A 23,035-nucleotide genomic window follows, 5' to 3' on the forward strand; every position below is an offset into this window, starting at 1 on the left:
TTTTTTACAAATCTCTATCATCCTACTACTTAGAACAGAAGACATGAATCCGTTGCATTCCTTTACTGCTCTGACAAAACACTAGATGTCAGCATCATCTTTGTTACATTTTGTTCTGCCTGCAACAAGTGAAACAGAAAAACACCAGATGGCCACTATGATTGAATGTCACATTCAGTCGACGTGTAACCTCGTAGCTGGTGGTTATACGACTTACCTCGTGTGCAAGGAACACTTTCACCCACTTTTCATTCAGGGAATTTCTAAGAGGTCAGAGGTCGCCACCAAAAGAAAGCAGGTGGAGTTTTGCTCATGGAAATGGCCTTGAACGTGTGAGGTTGCAGTAAGGCAGAAATAAGGTTTAAACCCCCACTGACACAGCTCTCCTTCATGTCTGTGCAGTGTTGCTTTCAAATACCCTTCAGGTAAAGTGTGCACTGCAGACTACAAATGACAGAATATTTAGACACTACTTCTGCTCTGAACTCTTACTGTGTCTCAGGACTGATGCGTGTCAGCAATTATGTGATAATTCGATTAAACAGAAATATTGTAGGCACAAGTCAGTCTTCAAAACAGATTTTCACTCTGGGTCAATCTGCAAGATGGAGGCTGAAAATGAGCAAAAAAATGAAGGAGAATTTAGTTCTGCATCATTTCAGTTTAAGGTGGGTCAGCATTTAAGCAAAATAACTGAATTAACTTTACAAGATTCACGAAAAAACGTTTTGTTAACCAAAAAAAAAATCATGTTGTATTTTGTTTTTGTAATCTCTATCAATTTACAAATGATTCCAAGCAAATACAGAAGCAAGTTCACCTATTGGGTAATAATCAAAAAACTACATTTGAATATTGACTTGATTTCATCCAGATGTGTTCTGACTGCATTGTGTCATTCTCTGGCAGTATAGGCATGTGTACAGGCATGTCTATTTATTGAACTTTACGGTGCTAAAAGGAATATGTTTGACCTTGACAGAGCCGGGAAAGTCATCTCCCCTTGCTTTCAGTCTTAATGCTAAGCTAGGTTTGGAATCAGGGTCTTTAGACCACAATGGAAATAAAATTAGTTTCTAGTTGTTCCAATGAAAGAGGCTGCCAGATCAAAAAGTTAGCTAGAAATAAAATTACAAATAGTCATTTGTTGTTTTACAAGGTGCGACTGTAAAACTACGCTGTTTTACTCTATTAAAACAGCTTAAACTATCATTACTTTACAGATGTTTGCCATTATTTCCCCCATATCTACAGTTTTGGAACAGGACAGTATTCTGCCATTTTTTGCCACATTTATCTGACACCCCAGTTGCCAAATCTTCAAGGTTATTTCTTTTTTTACAGTGTGTCATTTTCTGAAAATCTCCCTTTCAATAGCGACGGTGAAACGGCAACACACAATAAGAGGTCCGACAAATGTTTACATGTTCTTTTAATTCAACTTTTTTTAACAACACACTTATGATACAGAATGAATATTTGCACAGAAACAGACAAATTTTGCTAATCATCATAGAATAAACAATTGGTTTGACAGGAATCATCAGAGGACGACTTTCTTTTTTTTTTTCTTTTTTTTTTTTCCCACTATGGCTTTTTTGCTGGGTGTTTGGCAAACCAATGAGACAGCTGTAGGGGAAAGAAACAGCATAGTTACATTAAAAAACACAAGCTCAAGTTTTAAATGCTTTAAAGGTTTGGGACATGGTGACAGTCAAGCTTGAAACACTAGATCTATTCTGATAAGCCTTGTCTGTTCGTCAGACTGGGTGCTGTGTTGAGAATTAAAGGAGGCCACCTTCTAATGGACTGATCACAGCGGGTATTAAATAAAAGACTATGAACAAACAGAAGATAACTAACACAAGAGTCTACTATGTTGTAATGGCATCTGGATTGCACATGCAATTTTGGTCAAGTAAACAACATGATGGGGAACAAATGAACATTTTTGTTGTTTATCAGATGTCATTTTGTCGCCTTTGAAGGTGTTTTATCATGAATAAAAGCAGCACACTTAAAGCTTATCTTAACAGCATGAATGTCAGTGTTTGATAGTCTTTTAAAAATAATCTCTTTAGTTAATCACACAGCTCAGTTTTTTTTTTCTTCACGGGGAAAACATTGACAGACAGATGAATTAATTTGCGAGATCAAGTGCTTTGAACTGAATCTTTTAGTCAAACCATCAAACTATTTTGTATTTTCACACACGTAAAAACAAACTTACATCAAGTTCCTTTTATATTTGGTCACACTGTCATTCTTGTATTAAATTCAATCAAAGTGCTATTAATATCGTTTTAGATCTTGTAACTTGGCATTTATTTTTTTTTAAATTAAAAAAAAAAAAAAACACCAATCCAAAGAATCTCATTGGAGGAGTTTAAACTCATCATGGCCAGTTGAATGTCCTACCAGTGATCTGGTAAAACTTCTGATTGAAGGGGTGAAAGAACTTCTGCAGTTTAGTCACTACTGACGGGTCCACTTCTGGGTGGATTCGGCCCTTGCTGCCTGCCAGGCACTTGTTGAAGACAATGTTAAATCGCAGACAGTAAAATCCCCTGGTGGCATTGAAGTACAGGTTATACTGGCTGATCCTAGACGGGAGGTTGAGGAAGCGCTCGACGAGCTGCAGCTCCGGCAGCGGGTCCGTAATGAGCCGATCCCCATCCACGATGTGGAACTGCTCCACAGGAAAATACTTGAGCCAACGCTCCAGGTGTTTGGTGTAGATGCTGGTCCGGACGGCCTTGTACTTTGTGTTCACCTCGCAGGTGCTGGTGTCGATGGCCAGCTTCTCAAACTTGTGGTAGGTCTTGTTTTTGCGCTCCTTGCCCTCCAGCACTTGGGTGTAGTCGGACACAGCTCTGGTGGTGGGCTCTCGGACGATGATCAGCAGCTTGATGGAAGAGTTCATCTTGAAGATGCGTTCAGGGACCTCCTCTGTGATGAAGTAGGCAGGGCTCTTCTCAATGGTGATCTGATGAGGGAAGGAGAAGGGCATCTTTCCCCTGTACCAGTCGATGCCGCGGGCGTAATTTTGGTCGTTGTCGAAGAAGTGGATCTCCTGTGAGGCCTTGACCACTGCGGGATGCAGGTTGAGCATTTCCAGCAGGGCGCGGGTGCCCCCTTTGCGCACCCCGATGATGATGGCCCGAGGCAGCTGCTGGACCAGGTTGTGCAGGCGGATTTGCTCTTTGGTGGCATTGCCCTTACGTAGTTCATGGAGCAGGCCACGCTTAAACTGCAGGGTGCGGAGAGGGATTTGCTCTGGTTCTGGAGGGGGCAGTCTGCTCTCAATGGGGCAAATGGGCTGTAGCCTGAAAGACAGAGAAAAAGAAAACCAACATCTTTAGTCTCAACACTTGCAGAGAAACAAGTCTTCTTTTTTAATGAGCAACCTTTTGAAGGGATGGTCAGAAGGTGCTGAGTGAAAACACATGACTGTAGTTGGGGTGTTGACCCTTAATGGCCAATAAAGTCCATGTACAAAACACACGTCAGTTCTTTCCATCTCTACACTGATGAGCCAAAATATTATGACCACCCTGTCGAATAGGCTGCTAGTCTTTCGTGTGCTGCCAAAACACCTCTGACCCACAGAGACATCGACTATGAAGTTGTGATATCTGGCTTCAAGACGTTAGCAGCAGATCCTTTAAGTCCCGTAAGTTAAGAGTTGGAGCTGCTGCAGATCAGACTTGTTCCAGCACGTCCTCCAACACCTTGTCACCGGTTTAGGGTTTGTCCCTCTTTGTACTGATTTTAGTAGGAACTCTCCAGTGCTACTTGGGAGGTCCCCACGATCATCCCATCTCAGAGATGCTCTGATCCGGTCGTCTATATAATGATCAGGCTCTTATGAAAGTCGCCCAGCTCTTTAAACACACTCTGTTCCCCCAACACCACACACATCGACTGCTCACTATAGGTCGATTCATGGTTTCCACATCCGCAGCTGCAGACTTAAACTCAATTGGCGACTTCCTGATAGCAAATGGAAGACGTGCTTCATTCATCAAATTTAAAGCATCAAAAAGACAAAACACTAAATGCAGTCGCTTATGAAATACAAGAAAGAGGATGTGGAATATGATAGAAGCATAGTGAGAGCATGAAGCAAGCGCTGAGTTTAGTTTTCTGGCACATGCTCAGTTAGCATTCCTTGTGTAGTTGTAATGAGAAAACTTGTTATTCACTCTTTCTGTGGCTGATAATAATGGTGTGGTTTATTGGTCTAACACCACACAAGCCTACATTTTATGAAGAAATGTTCACCTAACACTTATTTTATACCTTAAATTTGGCCAAAATCAGAAACAAAAAGATAAGATAAGGCAAATTTCTGCAAAGCTAAAGAAAAGATAAATGACAGTGAATCTTGCAAGTTTTTGATTGTCATAGAAATATGTTCAAATTATTTAAGGACCATGTGTTTAGCACTTGTTTTAACATTAGAAATTGTGTTGTAGTGCATGTGAAGTGAGCCATATAGTCTCACTGAGGGTGTTTTTTGCTAGAGAAAGATAAGCGCCAACCAAGGTGAAATCTCTCTCTGATTCATTTACTACTCCTTATATAACAGACACTCTGCAGTCCACTCTAGTGAGCAGTAAATAGATTCCTGAGCCTCATTGATTCAATATTCTTTTCCATCATCTCTGACAAGTGTTACGTTACACAGCAGCACTTTTCATCCATACAATGCAGCACATGCTATGATTGATTTCTTATCAGAACTATTTGTTTTGTTCCACTCAATCAAAGAATTGCAAATTTTTTGAGGACAGTTTAAATGGAAAAAATGTAACCTTCAGAATCCAAACACTCAAAGAAAACAGCACAGGATGATATATAATGGAGGTTATAATGGAGACTTCAAGCAAAGCCCAAGATTTACCCAGAAACATAAAGGTTTAGTAAGTTGGACATTTTAGGAATGCAAAAGCAAAAAAACATTTTAATTAGGGAGCATTAGAGGTCCCGGATTAATTGGTTATGTGGATTACTGTTTTTGCATGGTTAATTGCTCATGCAAAAAGTATGTTTTTGTGTGGAAAATATCTGAAAGTGTTGCTTTTTTTCTGCTCTTTTCAAACAAACTGCTGTTCTTGCTGCTCCCATGGGGAAATTTTGCATTGAGTTCAGTCTCTTAGGAAGATTAATTTATTTTTTGTTTATGTACAGTAAACTTCTGCTTCAGTCAACAGAAACTGCACAACTTAGGCTCCAGGGTATATGTCAGTTTATGGCAAAAAATATCTTGTAACCTCTGGCTGCCAAATCTGTAAACACATATTGCCTAGTTACACATGTGTGAAGGAGCACATTTAAAAAGTTTCATAAAGTGGAAAATTACTTAGATTATACAGTCATGGACTGTCAATTTAAAAGTGCTACTTTATGCAAGATCGTGATTTCAGCTACTTGAAATGAAAGTCATGCATGTCTTGGAGTGATGACTTACCTATCCAAAGTCCCAACCCTGGCCACAAGATAGAGGACACTTCCGATAGCAAGGCTGCCCAGAACGAAGAGCTTTTGTCTCAGCAATGCCTGCTGTTTGAATAGCATGGCCCTCCATCAATCTTCAGGACTGCGTCTTCAGCCTGCAGAGAGCCGAGCACATAAACCACTAATCACTAGGGGAAGAGAGACAGCCTAATGTTTATTAACACACACTCAGTCAAGTCTTACAAGTGATTAAGCCACACTCACGCACGCCCGCAAAGTGCTGCAGTGCCATTAGAGGGAATGCTCACCCACCAACCGCCACTTTGTCGCATTTATTTATTTATCTGCTTTGGAAAAGCTGACTTAAATTTGACCTAATGTACCGGCGGGCGACCTGCTGCGAGGGGCCACAAATTAGTGCATCAGTTTGGGGAAAAAAAAAGTTGAACTCTCTAAGTGGGGTTCTCTAGGTGAAGTTCTGGCACAAGTTAAAGCTGCACTAATCAATATTTCTACATTAAGAATGCATCAAATGACAGTGTGCATTCTGAGGGGGGTCACTCAGGTGACAAACCCACATGGAATCATCAGCCAAATCTGCAGTTATCCTCTGGTCTATGTAGCTTTTTAGTCATTTAAAGCTAAATGTTTGGGTTTTTCGGGCTACAACTTTAATATTTGTTACCTGATAGACCCACTGGACGAGTGCAAACATACATCGAAGTTCATCACATAGCAGGAAATGTGAATTCAAACGACTTGTATTGTTTGCTAAAACATGTGGCGCATCAACTTTAGATCGGAAATGTATGACAAATGTTTGTTTACAGCTTGTTGTGTTGCCCACTAGTTGCTATAAAAAAAAAGTAAATGCAGTTTTAAAATGTACAAACATTGAAATGACAAAATAATACAAGATAGCATTCACAATTTTGAATTTTTACTATGATTAAAAACCAAAACAATCAGTTAAAAGGCTAAAAGTTGAGTGAAATTGCACTGGAGCTGGTTGATAATACTGTGAAGGTTCATTGTCATGACCGACATCTTTTCACATTACTAATAATCATAGAAAGTGATGTTCAAATTAAGAAATGGAAGTTTAAAAATAAGAGAGAATCACTGTCTGGGCAGAAAGAAAGAAAAAAAAACAAGTATTATGCTTAACATATGCCTTTCAATTCATAGAAAATAAAAAGTAATTCTGAGGAGAGTTACAGTGCTGACTGTATTCATTCTTTTGCAGCTTCATATCTTCTTTCATATGGGCCCTTTTTTGTTTTCTGTTAAAGTACAAAAAGGGTTTAAAGAAAGGTTACACGAACAGTCACATTAAACTAATGCTTATTTTGACTTTCAAAGAAAATGAAATAATTCTGCTTTACACTCCAGACACGGCGCAACATCTTCAAACAGACGGAGTGCAGAAATTTCCGTCTCTCTGTAATTAAAGAAAAGACTTTCTTTTATTTTATTTTTTTTCCAGATCGATATGTGAACCCTTCCTGCATCTGCAAGCTTAGCACAGTGTGACTTAGTAAATCACATTATGGAGCAACAGTTCCATACAGAAGTCGTAGGACTATTACAAAAGGGCCAAGTGCACTCTAATCCAGCCTTTAAAACTGCCCACCATTACCAACAGAGAAGATCCTCCGCAGCGTCTCATAACACAGAGAGCTTTTGACCCCACTGTGACTGGAAAACATTTCGCTCATATTGCCTCATGGTGACTTCTGAAGAGAGACCAGCAGAGCAATTGCAATTTCATCAGTCTGACAAAGCAGAAGAATAAAGCCAGTTAGCCAGGGGCCAGCCCTGTTTTTGTGGAGTCCCATTTAGAAAAGAAATGTTTTTCATTATAGTCTGTATCACTGAAACAAGTGGGAGCCATAAATTGAATGGATTCCAATGAAAATAAAGTCAGTATTTTTTTAGTGGCTACATACGCCATTGCAAATCATCGACCAAGTAATCCAACTTCTTTCAGAGTGTGTCATGTATTACCGCAACATCCTCAAATCAGGAACTGTTACACCAGTAAACATAGACTGAGATTATCCAGAATCAAAAAAAGTAACTTTTTTGTTTTTATTCAGAAGCCTAACGTCTCAAATTTCTGTTAAGTTAGCTAACGCTGACCTTTAAAGACAAAATAACACAACTGTACAACTGAGATTTCTAGGTCAGTTTGGGAAACCCGTACCCGATGCAAATCCAGTATGTAGCCTTTAACGTGTCCTAAAGGTGTTTTTTAATATGCTAGTAGACACATCATTAGGTGGCACTTCTGCCTCGGAACCAAATGACAGTCGCTAAAACACTGATTGAGCCAGACAGCCAGGGTTTCATATGTAGCAACAAACCTAAGGAATCAACACCTCGCAGGGGCTGGATTTTCCATACTAAAGAGGAAGCGAAGGCGAAGCCCCGAAGGCTGCCGCTGGCCTTGCTTCACTGATATAAATGCAGTGGACAAAATAATCAAAACACCAGTCGCCATGACACGAGGACAGCACCACAGACTAAATTCTCTCATGTGATCACATGTTCTAACTTTCAGGAAGGGATGATTTACTGCAGGAGGGTTGTATTAGATTTCATTTGTTCCAGCCTTTGGGTCTGAAAAGATGCCTTAAACCTGCATTCGTTCTAACAGCCAGCAGGGGACGACTCCTCTGGTTGGAGAGAGGCGTGAGATTGCAGCAGTCCATGAGAAAATGATACGACTTGTTTTGTGATTTGTTACTTCAGTGATCATCTTCCTAATGAATTTATGGTTTCAATTGCTGCTTTCAAGTCTTTTCAAAACAATATGATGTACATTTTGTAAATTATGGCCCCACTTGCATTAGAGATACACTTTATGATTTTAAATAAGCACTCCTGCACTGTAAAGACTAATTTATCCACGAGGAAAACATTTTAACATTAACACACATCTCACATTAGCTGAGCATAGTTCTTTTTAAATTGTAAGTCTACACATTTTGATTTCTGTTCATTGTAATAAGAATAATAAAGCTGATCCAGTACACTTTGTCTGGGTTGAAATAACTAAACACATGTTGTGTGCTTTTATTTTCTAACTGAAGTCAAAAATGTATTCTTTAACATAGCTATGTGGTATTTTGTGTACTTTAATGTGACATAAAAAACAACTTAACGACATCAAGATTTGCATTTATGCTGAACAGAAAGACAATTCTTAACATGTATCTATCGCAACATTTGAACTATTTTTCAGTACATTAACAAATACTAGTTAAAGCGATTAATAATGCTCTGTTCTGACAATCAAAATACTTCATTGTGCAAATAAAAACACTGTATTACACTGAAAGATGAAGGACATGTGACGTCTAATTTGTTTATGATGTACTTTCATGTTACTGCAGTGGATGAAACTATAAGTTTGGTGTGAGAACAGTTTGCAATAAACTGTTGTGTAGAGTGAGATGATTTAGAAGTAAAGTGGCAACTAAGTGTATATGACATTAGGCAATACCAGCTGTTATCTAATATACTGCATACTCTAGGACAGTTTACTGCAAGTAATATATCCATCCATCCATCCATTATCTATACACCGCTTAATCCTCATGAGGGTCGCGGGGGGGCTGGAGTCTATCCCAGCTGACTTAGGGCGAAGGCAGGGGACACCCTGGACAGGTCACCAGTCTATCACAGGGCCACACTTAGAGACAGACAACCAAGCACACTCACATTCACACCTACGGACAATTTAGAATCTCCAATTAACCTCAACATGTTTTTGGACTGTGTGGGAGGAAGCCGGAGAACCCAGAGAGAACCCACGCTGCACGGGGAGAACATGCAAACTCCACGCAGAAAGATTCTGGTGCCCCCACCGGGACGCAAACCGGCAACCTTCTTGCTGCGAGGCAACAGTGCTACCAACTGCGCCACCTTGCAGCCCCAAGTAATATATAGTAATCTAAAAAAAAAAGCGACAAGTAACACATGCACACCCAGACACAGTCGCTAAGTTATGATGGAACAATCATTGCTTGTTTTGTCGCTCAAAGCCGGAGTTGCTACTGTTCAGCAAAGGGCGCACAAGCTTTTTTAAAGGCTAACTGGTTAAACCCATTAAACTGGAGACTACTGGAGTGTATAGACAGTTTCCAATCTGCACAGTGTTGGACCTGCAGAGACTCATAGCAGCTCTGAGCAGATAGTACGATTCCACTAATGAATAGAGAGCAAACACTTGCTGGATGTTCTTTATGACTTATTTATAAGCATACACAGAAATTGTTTGTCCTGTCAAGGAGCTACAACTACAACAGCTGTGCCTGGCAGTGAGCACAAGAGGGGGCCTGTACAGAATTATCTATTATGGAGCAGTTTATTTTCATAAACTACACTCTGGGCCAGAGCCACTGCTTTTATTTAGAGAGCTGAGAGGATTTACAGTGGCTCTGGCTGCTGGTGCTGAACCTTACAGTTACAAAGAATCGCACACTTTAGAGGAAGTATAACTCCGCTTTCCTTCGCGCATCTTGATGTAAAGTCTACGGTGACGGCATCGTTCTAATCTGCAATTCTGGTAAAACGTCTCACGCTGCTCACTTCTGAAATGACACCTCTGCTCCTGTCACTCACGGTTATTTATCTTGTCTATAAAGAAGATTCTCATACAGCGTGACCTAAATAAACTCTGCTGTTTCTCTCCTTGAAGGCTGAGGAATGTTTTGATGGAGCTACAAGAGGGTGGCAAGCATCGCTGGGAGAGAAAAGACAAAAATCTTTTTTTCACCAAATGCTGGTCGTGACGCAGCGAGCGCTGAAATGCTCAACAGGGGAAATAAAATTTGTCTGCAGATACTAAATTCATAGGCAATAAAACGCTCAGTTTCTCAAATCAGTCTATGCAGCATCGACCTTACTTGGCCTGGTATGAACTTCAGCTTTTGGTGAAGATTCTTGGTACATTTTGATGAAGTAAGTAAATGTTAGCTTTAACCCTTACAGATTGTTTCAGGTCTAATTTGACCCGTTTTGACATTTGACAGCAGTAAAAACATCCTAAACGTCATTCATGTAGCCTGGAATTTGATGAATTTTCCTAAAGTGACCCAAAATACACAAAAATGCAAATATTTTAAAATATTATACTTTAGTACAGGTGCTACAAATTGTTGTACACTGAGGTTGTTTCGGGTCAAATTTTACCCGTATCCATTGAGATGGATAAATCAAGGAAAAATAAAGGACAATTACAGTTTTAGGGAATCTTGAAACTGTGAAACTGCACAGACCATGTTTTATGTGTATCTTTTATTTACATTTTATTAATGTGACATTGACTATTTAGACATTCTTTTTTTTTTGCCTTTATTTGATAGAGCAGTGAGAGAGAGACAGGAAAGTGGGGAGAAGAATGGGGGAAGGACCTGCGGAAAAGGGCCATGAGCAGATTTCAAACTCATGACCTCTGCGTCGGGGACTATAGATGTACATGGGACGCCAGCTCAACCAGGTGAGCTATCGTGGCGCCCAGCTACTTAGACATTGTAAACACATCTGTAGGTTAAAATGTGGTATAGACACTGACTATGAGGGAATTCTTGCCAGGAATTCTTCACAGGTCAAAACTAACCAAACTGTGAAAGCATAAAATATGAACAGTATGTAAGGTCTAAGATTGATAACTGACATTGCTGTGCCAGTTTGGTGACTCCTCTTTACTTGTGTTACCATTATCTCATAATTGATATTTACTAACGCTCATAGAAGACATGGGAAAGTCCTCAGTTTTACTACTTGGACTCATTCACATTAAAAGACAACTAAATGCCGCTGTACTGCTAAAATGACTTTGCAATGACAATATAACACTATGACTGGGGTGACTATCAGGTGACAAAAAGGATTTATCCTCTGAAGACCATGAATATACACTTCAATTTATTGCATACATGGTAACTATTATTCAAAATACCTTGAACAAAAAGTGGAATTTTGGCCTAATGGTAGCAGAAGACATAAAGTCTGGAATTTGATATTTATTCATGCTGCATACTTGAGAGACCTCGATTAAATAATTCAGTCCAATCCACTGCATTGTTACGCCCCTTTTAGTCATTCAGTCTGTCTCAACATAGAAACACGATTTGTTGTGTAGCAATTAAAATAATGACTACTAGCTGGAAGATTCTGTCAAGAAGTGCCACTTTAGGGCAGAAATGCCAAACACGCTGCCTTGAGACTTTGATATTCTGGTCCACACCAACACAGATCACCATCCTCATGTCAGTTCTCTTCATTTTCTCTCATCTCAGCTCCCGACCTTTCGGATCACCCTGCTTTCCTCCACGTTCACCACACGCAAAACAGGGATGAAATGAAAAGCAGGTAATGTACTTTTTCCCCAGCCCCACGCACTTTTGACTGACACGTGTCACAAGCAATCAATCATACATGAGCTCACAGCCTTCTGGGCTAATGGGGCTGAGAAAGAGCACAGCAGAAAGCGCTTTTTAAAAAAAAAACAACAACACATTGAGCGATTAGAGAAATGCTGACTGGCCTTTGCGTGTGTAATTAAAACACTGAAAAGCGTTGCTGTTTACAGGCCCGATAACAACTATAATTAGTTTCCAAATGCTGGAACGTGGAATATATGAGCTTGATAAAAAAAAAAAAGAAGTGCTTACTTACGGTGACACTGCACAAAAAACTGCGAGGTTATTAAGCCACTTGCTGTGCTGTGCTAATAATTTGCACCCTGTTTTCATTTTTAGAGGAGCACACGAGGGCAACGGTAAAAATAGACGTTGGCACTGAGCTCACATTAGAGCCCTTCCTATTCTCTTCATTCATTGAACAAGACCACCATTCCCTGTAGTACAACCCGAGGGGTCCTGGGACTGACTCATCAGGATGGCAGCAGCAGGAACAGCTGGGTGCTGTGACAGGAGAACCTTCACAGGGACTCGTGCCATATTGTGCCAAGCTCTATCAAGTCAGATCAATGCCATTTCCTACACTTTGCATAACTCACTGAGGGTCTTCTGGTGCGTTCTCTCTTTTCAGTGGGCTGCCGCTGCTTTTTTAATGTTGACAGAGGCACAAAATATTGAGACAGATGGGCAGGGACATCGGAGACCCGACAAACTGTATGACTATTTTCATGTCCAAGGTGTAAAAACAGTTTTAATATTGATCCACTTCAATCCTGTTCGTCTTTTCTTTAAGTTAAGGGGATTTTTCAAATCTCGCTAAAACAGTACTCACGGCCCCATATGCACATAAGTCTCACTAAGCTTAATTAAGTCACATTTAAATGTTACAGTGGAGGAAATTTATCTCCGTTTGATTCCCTGCAGAGCCGTGGCAGAAGGATACCCTCTAAAAGTTGTGTGTAGGTTTGTCGAGTTCAGCTCTGAGTCAACTTGGAAGTGACTTTGTACTTTGCAGATTGTATAGCTGGAGTATTTTGGGAGTTTGTGATTCTGGGGCACAAATTATCCGGAAAAGATCCACCTTAAGTCTGTGTGTAGAGAATATTTGTGACATCTCATGGTAAATGCAGGTTTTTCTTGTCTTCCCCTCGATTTGTTCCTGCTTCATTTGAACCGTATGTTAACCCCGTCTTCACAAAAGTACATTCTTTTACAACTAAGCTGCATTTGCATTAATATTTCGAATGACAAACAAACAAAAAACAACAACATAACAAACCTATGTTCTCATCTATGACATTGTAGGCAAGACCTCCTGTTTGAAACAACTGCAGAAATCACACAAATCAAAATGACCTGTTTAGGTTTAGTAATATCACAGTTTGTCTTAAAACGTGACCCTTTCACTGCATGACTGAAGCTTCTCCTCTGTTTTCTTGGCACCAGGATGATAAATCTGACTCCATCTAATATATGACTGGCTGACTGTAAAGGAATGACAGTAAAGCAGTAAAATAAATGATTGATGACACTGATTTAAAACTTGCTTGTGATACATCAGAAGCAAACATACGAAGGTACTTTAAAAACTTCTCAGCCTGTCATGGAAACGACAGGCGTAGCTTCTATTTAGGAGCATTACTATAGACTAAAAAGCCTTAATACACAAATGTGGCTTTGACCTGTTGCCTCATGCACCTAACTTACCCAACCTGCATCATCTGACTTCTATCTGTTTCCAAACTGAAATCCCACTTGTATGGTAGCTATAAAGAAGGTTCATGCAAAAGCTGTTCCAGGTGTCTGTTTTTGTTGTTTTCTTTTAGTCACCTTCAGTTTCAGAGGATTTGCGTTACAGTTTTTTGGAAATCTGTAGGTAGAGGTTATAGATTTCTTGCCCTTTTACCAGAGTTTGCTTTTCCCACATTTCTACCACAGAGGAGTCAAGCACAAAGATATCATGACTTGTAGACGTAATGGATAAAATGATAAAAAAAAACAAAAGAAAAAAACAAGACCCTGGCTGAAAAATACCACAATTTTCCTTTAACTTTATTACAGAGTTTGTGCGGATAGGGCATTCAGCTGACTGCTCATCTTTTATTTGAGGAGGGAGCCAGGGGGCCGACTATAAATGGCAGTCACCACAGTCTACTTCACACAGCCTTACAAATGTTACCCAGTGACAGAACTGGTGCACATTCCTCACGCTGTCTGCGATCAGAAGATTAAGTTATCCATTCATCAAAGACATTTACATGTAAGGAAAAAAACAAAGCTAATAATATGCATTTGGCTCCTTTGGTGGTGAAAATAAATTCTCCAAAGTTTTGATGGAGACAGACAGCAGCGGCAGCAGTGTACTGATGGAGTTGAGTCAGCTGAGGACATTGTGGAGAGAGAGAAGAGAGAGGGCAGAGCGTTGATGAATTATTCACCACTATGAGCTTTATTATTGTTATTGATCTTTGCTTATGCACAAGGGAATGATTTCTGCTGTTCAGCTCCGAGCTCCGCCCTCCTCCGACCTCCACTCCGCTCCTCTAAACCAGACGTCCATTTTGTGATATTACACCTACATTATTTATCAGCCATAGCAGCAGATCCCCTTGTTTACAACTCTGCCCTGCCAGCGTCTCGTCCTCATTGTGACATTGTGTATTTTATCACAAGCACCAAGTTAAGAAATATATGTCAAATATCAAATATATTGGTACATTTCACTTTTTTTTCAACCTTCCGAATCGCAAAAAATGTGTAAACTATTTTCATAGCCAGAAATGACAAAAACAAAAACAATATTAAGATTTTAAACAGTTTGATAATAACTACTCATCTGTGAGATGGCATTTTAGCAAGATAATAATCAAAGCTAAGCCTACAAATTGTAATATATCATCAAAATCGCTTTATTTTACAAGTCTGATTTAAAAAATTGTCAAAAACAAACATTTTGCAGTAATCGCATTCTGTAAAAAAGAAAAAAAAAAATATGCTCCTTGGTGCAGCACAAAGCTATTAATAATTCAGATGCAGCCAAATGCTGTACATATTCATTTCCGTTTTTAAATTTCAATTTTAAACGTGTAAAAAAAACCCCTCAACTTTCTTTTTTTTTTTTCTTTTTTAAATGATTTATAACATTAAAACTGTGTCATACTGCACAAAAGACAGTTTTGAGCCCTCTTCACGTCTAGCCATGGTTGTGCTGTTTCCACACTGGACTTTATAATATGAATAAAACACAGTGAGTAAAAATGTGACAGCAGCAAAAAAAATAGAGGGTTAAGAATAAATACAATGGCAGCAAAATAGTGTGGGTCTCAGTGACGGCACATAAGATGGGTCACACAACTCTATCCAGTACAACATGTTGTATCTCTAACTTAACAACACTCAGCTAATAGATGAAGGCCAAAGGAAATAAAAGATCATATCACACAGTGGCTTTTACACTGATGACCTCACTGCATAAAGCCACCAACATCAATTAACATTTATCTTCTCTGGAAATACTTTTCAGGTCTTCAGCAGCAGCCGTCAGTTGATGTCTGTTCGCAGGTAAAATGCTCCACAGGGTTTATATCTGGTGACTGGCCTTGCTAATCTAACACCTCTCTACAACTGATGAAAGCTTTGCTGGAGGGCCAGTGCATTTGAGCTCACTTTCTTCTTGCAGATTGCAGGAGAACTGCTTTGCACACACCCACGCAAAATGTCATAATCGATTCAATGGATGGATTACACCTGTCAGTCAGTCAATATCTTACATTTGCACAAATAAAAGTAGAGGAAATCAACTTAACACAGCCCTTTCTGTGACATTTGTTTTTAAAAAAAGTGGAAATCAAACCTTTCACTTTGAGTTATTGGTTAAAACACCACGTTACTCTCTGGTTAATATACATTTAGAGGGCTCTGCACCTTGCATTCACGAGGCTGTTATCTTCTAGGTGATTCCATCTCTTCCTTCTCTTAACCTCAATGGAGAGCCCGTATTAGCTTTCCTTTTCTTAATATTGCACTTTGACATACCATTAAACTGCAGCTTTTCCTTTCCACTTCCTGGTGACTTTTCAATGCCAGACAGACAGATCCAAATAGAGCTCTCCTAACTATCAAACAGTTAAGATGACAAGTTGAGATTCTAGTGAATTTGGATCAAGGAAGTCCTAAACTCCCGCCATTGATCCTTCCCTGTTAGTCAGCACACGTGAACTTGCCCTTACATCCACAGACTGGTGCCGTCCACCTTATCACTCTCGACTGCAGTGTGTTGAAAAACGGCAGGGCGAAGGGGTGGTGGTGATCTTATCCCTAAGTACATATGAAACTATAAGCCCCCTTCAGTTAGAAACAGAGTGGAAAGATGAGTCAAGTTCTGGGAGGACTGGACAGCAGCATTTTCAAGTGTATGAACTTACAAAATGAAGGTGCTGTGTGTCTACATGCTATGCAAATGTGCAAAACGTACAGAAAGCGGACTAATTAGAGTTCGGGGAGACAATAGGTCTTGGGGAGTACAAGGAGGGAACGGTTACCAAGCAGAAGAGCTAAATTTAGACCACATGCAGGTCCAAAAGACTATAAAAAGCACTTTGCTATTCAAGGACTTCTTCATCAACGACTTAGTGATTTGGTGCTTAGTTAGATCTTATTAGTTAGCCAGATTTGTAATGACACTAACCTTAGTAGTATTAGTGTTTGATTCAGTTGCTTTTTAGGAAATTCCCTTGAAATTGTGCTCATTGTGGTCAGTGAAATAATTCCTCTGTTAGATTGTGCCTTGATGATTCCTTTGTCACCTAAATTCTGACAAACAAAAGACTAACTGAGGCTCAGAAAAATAATACCAGACTTGACTTCGGTATTATCCTAATTGGCCATTGTTTTAAACACCATCAGTGATTAAATTCTAAAACAAAAAACATCCCTGCATTCCACATTGTATTATTATTAGTTTGACTTCTGCCAGACTTCCTTCTGTTACAGCCGCTCAATAATGAATACTGCTTATTGTTTACTTCACCTGATTTTATTGAGCATTTATCGGGCTTCCGACTTGATAACCGCCAAAGCCTGACATTGCTGCTTTTTGATATCCACTTATTGAGATTGTTTGACATTGTTAGAGTTAAAAAATAATTACCAAAGCTTTGACCTGAGGTTTAATTCCTGATTGTTATTCAGCTCTGAATCTGAATTGCTAAATTTTGACTGATCTATTGATTGTGGTTCAGTCTTGCATTTTAATTGCTCATTCTGTTCAGCTGACACAGATCTGGGTTTCTGGTCCATAAATGGCCATTCAGCTCACAAATTACAAGTTACAGAATGAATTCGGAACTCATTCTTAATTTTGACTTGTATTCATTCCTATACTCTGTGCCTATTAAAATATAATTCTAATTCCCGAAGTTCATTTGTTCTCATTCTTGTCTCTTGTTAATTTTCCCATCAGCGAACATTGTGTGGAGTTGGGTAGCACCAGTCAGTTTGGACGCACCTAATTCTTCAAGGGGTATTATTTTGTAAAGGGGAGAACAAAAAGTGTTCTAAAACCTAAATTCCTGTTAAATCCGAGATTCTTCAAATTGTTTGGCTTGATGACGGCTTTGTATACTATCAATCACACAACAGCTAGAACAAATAATCATTGTCAGAAGTTACCTGGTGGAATTTCTTACTTCTTAATGACAACCATAGCTGTGTTGTGCCGAGGTATAGTGTCACTATACAGCAAACAGCTCTGTTTAACTACTAAAATTATCTTTATTATGGTAAGAACTGCTCAATTACATAAAGAAAAACAACAGTCCATCACTACTTAAAGACATGAAGGTCAGTCAGTTTGAAAATGTCTTCGATTGAAGTTGCAAAAGCTATCAAACGCTGTGATCAAACTGGTTTTCGTAAAGAATGCCTCAGGAAATGAAGACCAAAACTTCACCCTGCTACAGAGAAGTTCATTAGAGCTAGCAGCCTCAGAAATCAATCTCAGATTAGAGCCCACAGAATTCAGCTAGCAGACACATCTCAACATCAGACTGTGAGAATCACTGTGAAACTGCTGCAAAGAAATCCCCACTGAGGGAGACCAAGAAGAAGAAGAAGAGAACTGGACTACATGGCCAGTGGAAATCTGGACTTTGGTCGACTATATCCAAATGTAAGACTTTTGCTTCCAGCTGCCATGTCTTCCTGAGAGTCAGAGAAGCTGAACAGATGGTATTTGCATGTGTGGTTCTCACTGTGAGGCAAGGAGGAGGAGCTGTGATGGGGTTGGGGGCTTTGGTGTTGGAGAGTTATTAAAAGCTCATTGCAACACTTGACCAGCATGGCTGACAGAATATTGTGCAGCTCAGTGGGTCCAAAGATGTCTTTCAGCAGAACCATGAAACACAGCACACCTCCAGTTACTATAAGAACTGCTTGACCAAAAAGGAGTGCTTGATGGAGAGCTGCATCACATGACCTAAACCCAACTGAGATGGTTTTTAGATTAACTGGACAGCAAAGAGAAGTAAAGGAGCCAACAAGTGTTCAGCATGTGGGAACTCTCAAGACTGTTCTCCAGGGGACAACCAAATGAAGATGGTTGGAGAATGAAGAGTGTGCAAAGCTGTGATCAAAGCAAAACGCAACTACTTTGAAGAGTGTTTGCCTAAACCTTTTTGTTTTCTACATGCGTCATTTGTCAGTTTAGAATGACAAGTTGCGTTTTCTTACAAATAAGAACCAGTCAATGGTGAGTTCTGCAACTCGGCGAGAATAGACAAATAAGAAACCCATATTAAACACAGCATCAAATTGAGATCATAAATGTTTGTGATGCTCCTACACTGACTTGTGTTGCACTGTTAGATTAAAGTATAAAGACAACCCTACTAGGGCCTACATTGTGTTCACATGCATGTTGTATTGAGGTGAATTTCCTTGCCAAACTGAATGGCTATCTTAACATCCAGGTCTGTCCCTGAAAGAGGGATGTTCCTACATGGTGCAGCTTCTCACAGTAAACTGACAATCTACAGGTTCTTTAGCTCAAAGTGTAGCTGACCTCGTATGTTAACCCTAAGATGCAGCAAAGCTCATTCTCATCCCTAAACATTAATGGTTCAGTACCAAATCTCAGACAGCTCTGATGCATCCACCCCACTTTGGATGGAGTAGCTCTCATATATAGAAATACAAGTTATTTAGAAGACCTAAAACATGACAAAGAGATTTTCTCTTTCAATGCAGTTTTTTAATACTTGTCATCCTCCAAATTTTGCACTGAAAGTGAACAAAAACAGAACAATTGAATTTCAACTAACAAATAATAAATCTCACTTGATGACAACTAATCGTCAAATCAGTTTAATTTCCCCCTCAGTGAAACTCTGCTGCAAAAGGAAGAATATGTCAGCCTACATGAAAGAGTTTTGTATTTGAAATCTCAGACTTAGTGCAGATAAAGTTATTATAGTGGGTGACATTCATCATTCATGTTGATGTGGCAACGACAGCCTGAACATCGCATCTATTCAGTATTAGAGTCTACTGGCTTCTCTCAAACTGTAAATAAACTCACTCGCTGTTTCAATCACAGCACCAATCTTGTTCTGACATATGGCATAGAAATGGAAGATTCAACAGATCAACAGAGATTCCTCAAAACCATCTCGTCTGACCATTATAAAATAAAGCTCAAATTTAAATTAATAAACTACACAGTATTTGGCAAAAAAAATAAAAATAAAAAAATCCACAACAGTTGATGTCTATCTGATTATGCAGACACCAAATTCAAGGAAGGGATTTCTATGACTTTTATTTCAAAACCATGTGTCAATACAATAGAAGGCAGCTACCATAACTTTACACCCACACATGTCAATTATGTTGTTATTAGCTCTGCAGCCTCGTCATGAATGACACTTGACAAAGGAGAAAGAAAACTATGAATCAGAGAAGGCAAGTTTCAAGAGCTGCAAGGAAAGTGGTGGTTCTGTAATTTTGAAGAATTTTGCCTATAGCCAGAAAAAAATCTAATAACATACAAAAAGATCCCTCCGTAATGCCAGAACTGGATATTATTCATCCTCAAAAAGAAAACAAGAACAACCTCAGTTTCATTTTCAGCTCTGCAGACAGACTGACAAAGAGTCACAGCTCTGTGGAGCCTTGTATTCTTTAGCCAGACATCACGGGCTCCTTCTCAAATAAAACTGCAAGAATTAGAAGTCAGTCCTTTTTCACACTCGTTAAAGATGTATCATTAAGTACCGTAGCTTTAGAAATCCAACCATCAACGTGTGTGTTCGCCTCCTTTCCAACCACATTGCTCAAGGATGTTTTGCCTTTAATTAACATGTCCGTACTAAATTTATCTGTATTAACAGTCTTCTTACCACAGCATGTTGAGGTTGCTGTGATTAAATCTTACTTTGAAAAGCCTGCCCTTGATCCAGGTGTTTTCGAACTACATTATATCCAACCACTTTTTTTATCTAGAAAATCCTTGAAAAATCGCTAGCAATTCAATTATGCAACATTTTTATAGAAATGGTTTGTTTGAAGTGTGTCAGTCAGGATTTAGAATACATCACAGCACAGAAACAGCATTGGTTGAAGTCACTGACAATCCTATAGTGGACTCGCCTTTGTTCTGCTGGATCTTAGTTCAGCATGTGACACCACTGAGCATGACATTGTATTACAGAACTGGAACATGTCTTTGGAATTGGAGGAACTGCACCCGACTGTACAGTACCATTGCTAAACACTATAAATTTCTATTGCTATGCAGATGAGACCCTGCTATATTTATCTAGGAAGTCAGATAAAAGTAGTCAGATACTCAAACTTCAAGGTGTTACCTGCCCCAAAACATGTCAGAAACACACTATGCATCCATATAGTTAGTCTAGATGACATTACATTGGCCTTCAGTACTGGAGTGAGGAACCTTGGAAATATTTTTGACCAGGATATGTCCATTGACTCACACATAAAACAAGTTCTATAATGGCCTTCTTTCACCTGCGCATTGTTGTCAAAATTAATCTTGTCTCAGCTCGATGCTGAAAAAGTACTAAATGCATTTGTTACCTCCAGATTGGACTATTGTGATTCCTCATTGTCAGGACATCTCAATAACTCTCTGAAAAAACTGCACCAACAACAGCACTGACAAGAGCCAGCAGGAGAAATTATATTTTTTCCATATTAGCGTCTTGTCTTTGGCTCCCTGTAAAATCAAGAATAGAATTTAAAATCCTTCTGATCACATAAAACTCTTTATGACCAAGTTCCACTGTACTTTAAAGATCTTATTGGATCATATCATCCCTACAGAACACTTCACTCTCAGACTACAGGCTGACTTGTGGTTCTTAAAGTTTCTAAAAGTAGAATGTGAGGGGCAGCTTTTGGATATCAGGCTTATCTATTGTAGAACCCAACCCTGTCTTTACAAACTTATGTTTTTATACGACTACATTACATTCTCAAACAAGTTTTGAAAGGAAATAAACCAAACTTGGGAATGGCAGCCAGTTTGAAGAGGGAGTCCACTTTAAGAGGCAGGATTGGCTTTAAATGACATAAACCAGGGACCAGGCTTTCACCCAGAAGACCAGGGTTTTATGTCCGGTGATAAATAAGAGACTATCAATGTCAGAATTAAGTTTCATTTTCTGTCATTGTTTACTTTTGGTTTCAGTTGTTGTCTTGCCAGGTTTGGGGAAAAAAAAGAAAAGAAAAACAAAACAAAACAAAAAAACTACATGGTTAGATTTAGGAAAATATCAGCTTTTTAAGACACTTTTATATATTAGAAGCTTCGTTAAGTTTATGCACCAAATCACTTGCTTATGCGAAAGAAGAATGTGATTGTTTGGTTTAAAATAGGACTCTTTCACAACACTTTTGAGCTTACCAGGTTAACAAATCCCACCATATATGATTGGTTTGCTGAAAACGGGTGATAAATGGCAAAGATATGTTGATTAGAAACTTATTTGTGATACGCTACAAATACATGTAATCTGGCACAAAGTCCATTTACTTCAAAACATAACTGATAATGCAGTTTAGGTGTTTAGGAACATAATTTTGGGAAGATTGGGTTAATATAAGTTGCAAATGAAGCAGGAACAAATTGTGGGAAAAACGCGAAAAGATTGGATCTATTCTCAGAGATTTCACAAATATTTTCTGAACACAGAGTTGAACTGGGGTTTTGACAAGGCTTAAAACGTTCCTATCTAGTAAAGCTTGTAGTTAGGACTGACTCCAGTGACTATACCTTTGTTATGACGTTCCAGGTCCAAGCTGCTGGTGGACTTCCCATGATGCACCGAGCACCTCTCCTCTCTTTATCATGCACATCATTAACCTTGTGTTTTCTCTCTCTGACAGTTCCTGCTTTGTCCTTTCTGTCTTTTCCCTCCTTCTACCTTCCTGCAGGTAGCTCTGGCTCTGCATGTTTCCGATCTACACTGACTGGCTTCACCAACCTGCCCACTGCTTATTGTTATATTGTTTGTTCACCCGATCGAGGCAGACGACCGCCCACCTCAAGCCTGGTTCCGCCTGAGCTTTCCTCCTGTGAAAAGGAACTTGTTCCTCCCCCCCCGTCTCCAAGTGCTGCTAAATGGAAAGCTGCTGGATCCGTGATATTGTAAGGTCTTGACATTACTAGGTAAAGTGCCCTGAGATGACTTACGGTATGATTTGGCACTATATAAATAAAACCGAATTGAATAGAGGAATACGGTGGAGGGACTGAATGTTGTGGATTCAGAAAGCAATATCAGGCGGCACACTGGACTGCTGTGTGACCTTCAAACACCAAATAAGACAGCAATCATAAACTTTGAGCTGGGAGACAAACAAGAGGAGATATACCCACTAGGTTTTTTTTTCTGTTTTATCTCACTCCCATTTCAAGCAAGTACACACAAACACACACACAACCATAAAAAAAGAGACTCCTTTGAGAGGTTCAGATGAATGACAAGATATATCCTTTCAAGAGGTGTGACAGCATACAGCTGAGTACATATCACTTCAAACATTTAACTGTCATCATGATCTTCTCCCCTCTTTACTCGGTGTTTTTGAGCACATGCCAAAAGGGAATTTAATAACGTTCC

General features: G+C 39.4%; 1 protein-coding gene across 1 annotated transcript in view; it reads right to left on the reverse strand.

Annotated features, from left to right (window-relative positions):
- Positions 1 to 1,443: 1,443 nt before the first annotated feature.
- Positions 1,444 to 23,035, reverse strand: part of LOC103360016 (heparan sulfate glucosamine 3-O-sulfotransferase 5) — a 53,383-nt gene continuing 31,791 nt past the window's right edge. The window contains exons 2-3 of the mRNA XM_008285636.1: positions 5,474 to 5,615; positions 1,444 to 3,326 (exon numbers count right to left, since the gene is read on the reverse strand). Coding sequence (XP_008283858.1) covers positions 2,396 to 3,326; positions 5,474 to 5,580 — 1,038 coding nt within the window. The 5' untranslated portion in view covers positions 5,581 to 5,615 and the 3' untranslated portion in view covers positions 1,444 to 2,395. The remainder of the gene's footprint in view (positions 3,327 to 5,473; positions 5,616 to 23,035) is intronic.

The sequence above is a fragment of the Stegastes partitus genome, unplaced genomic scaffold, assembly GCF_000690725.1.
Source record: "Stegastes partitus isolate 25-593 unplaced genomic scaffold, Stegastes_partitus-1.0.2 Scaffold411, whole genome shotgun sequence".
Classification (NCBI taxonomy): Eukaryota; Metazoa; Chordata; class Actinopteri; family Pomacentridae; genus Stegastes; species Stegastes partitus.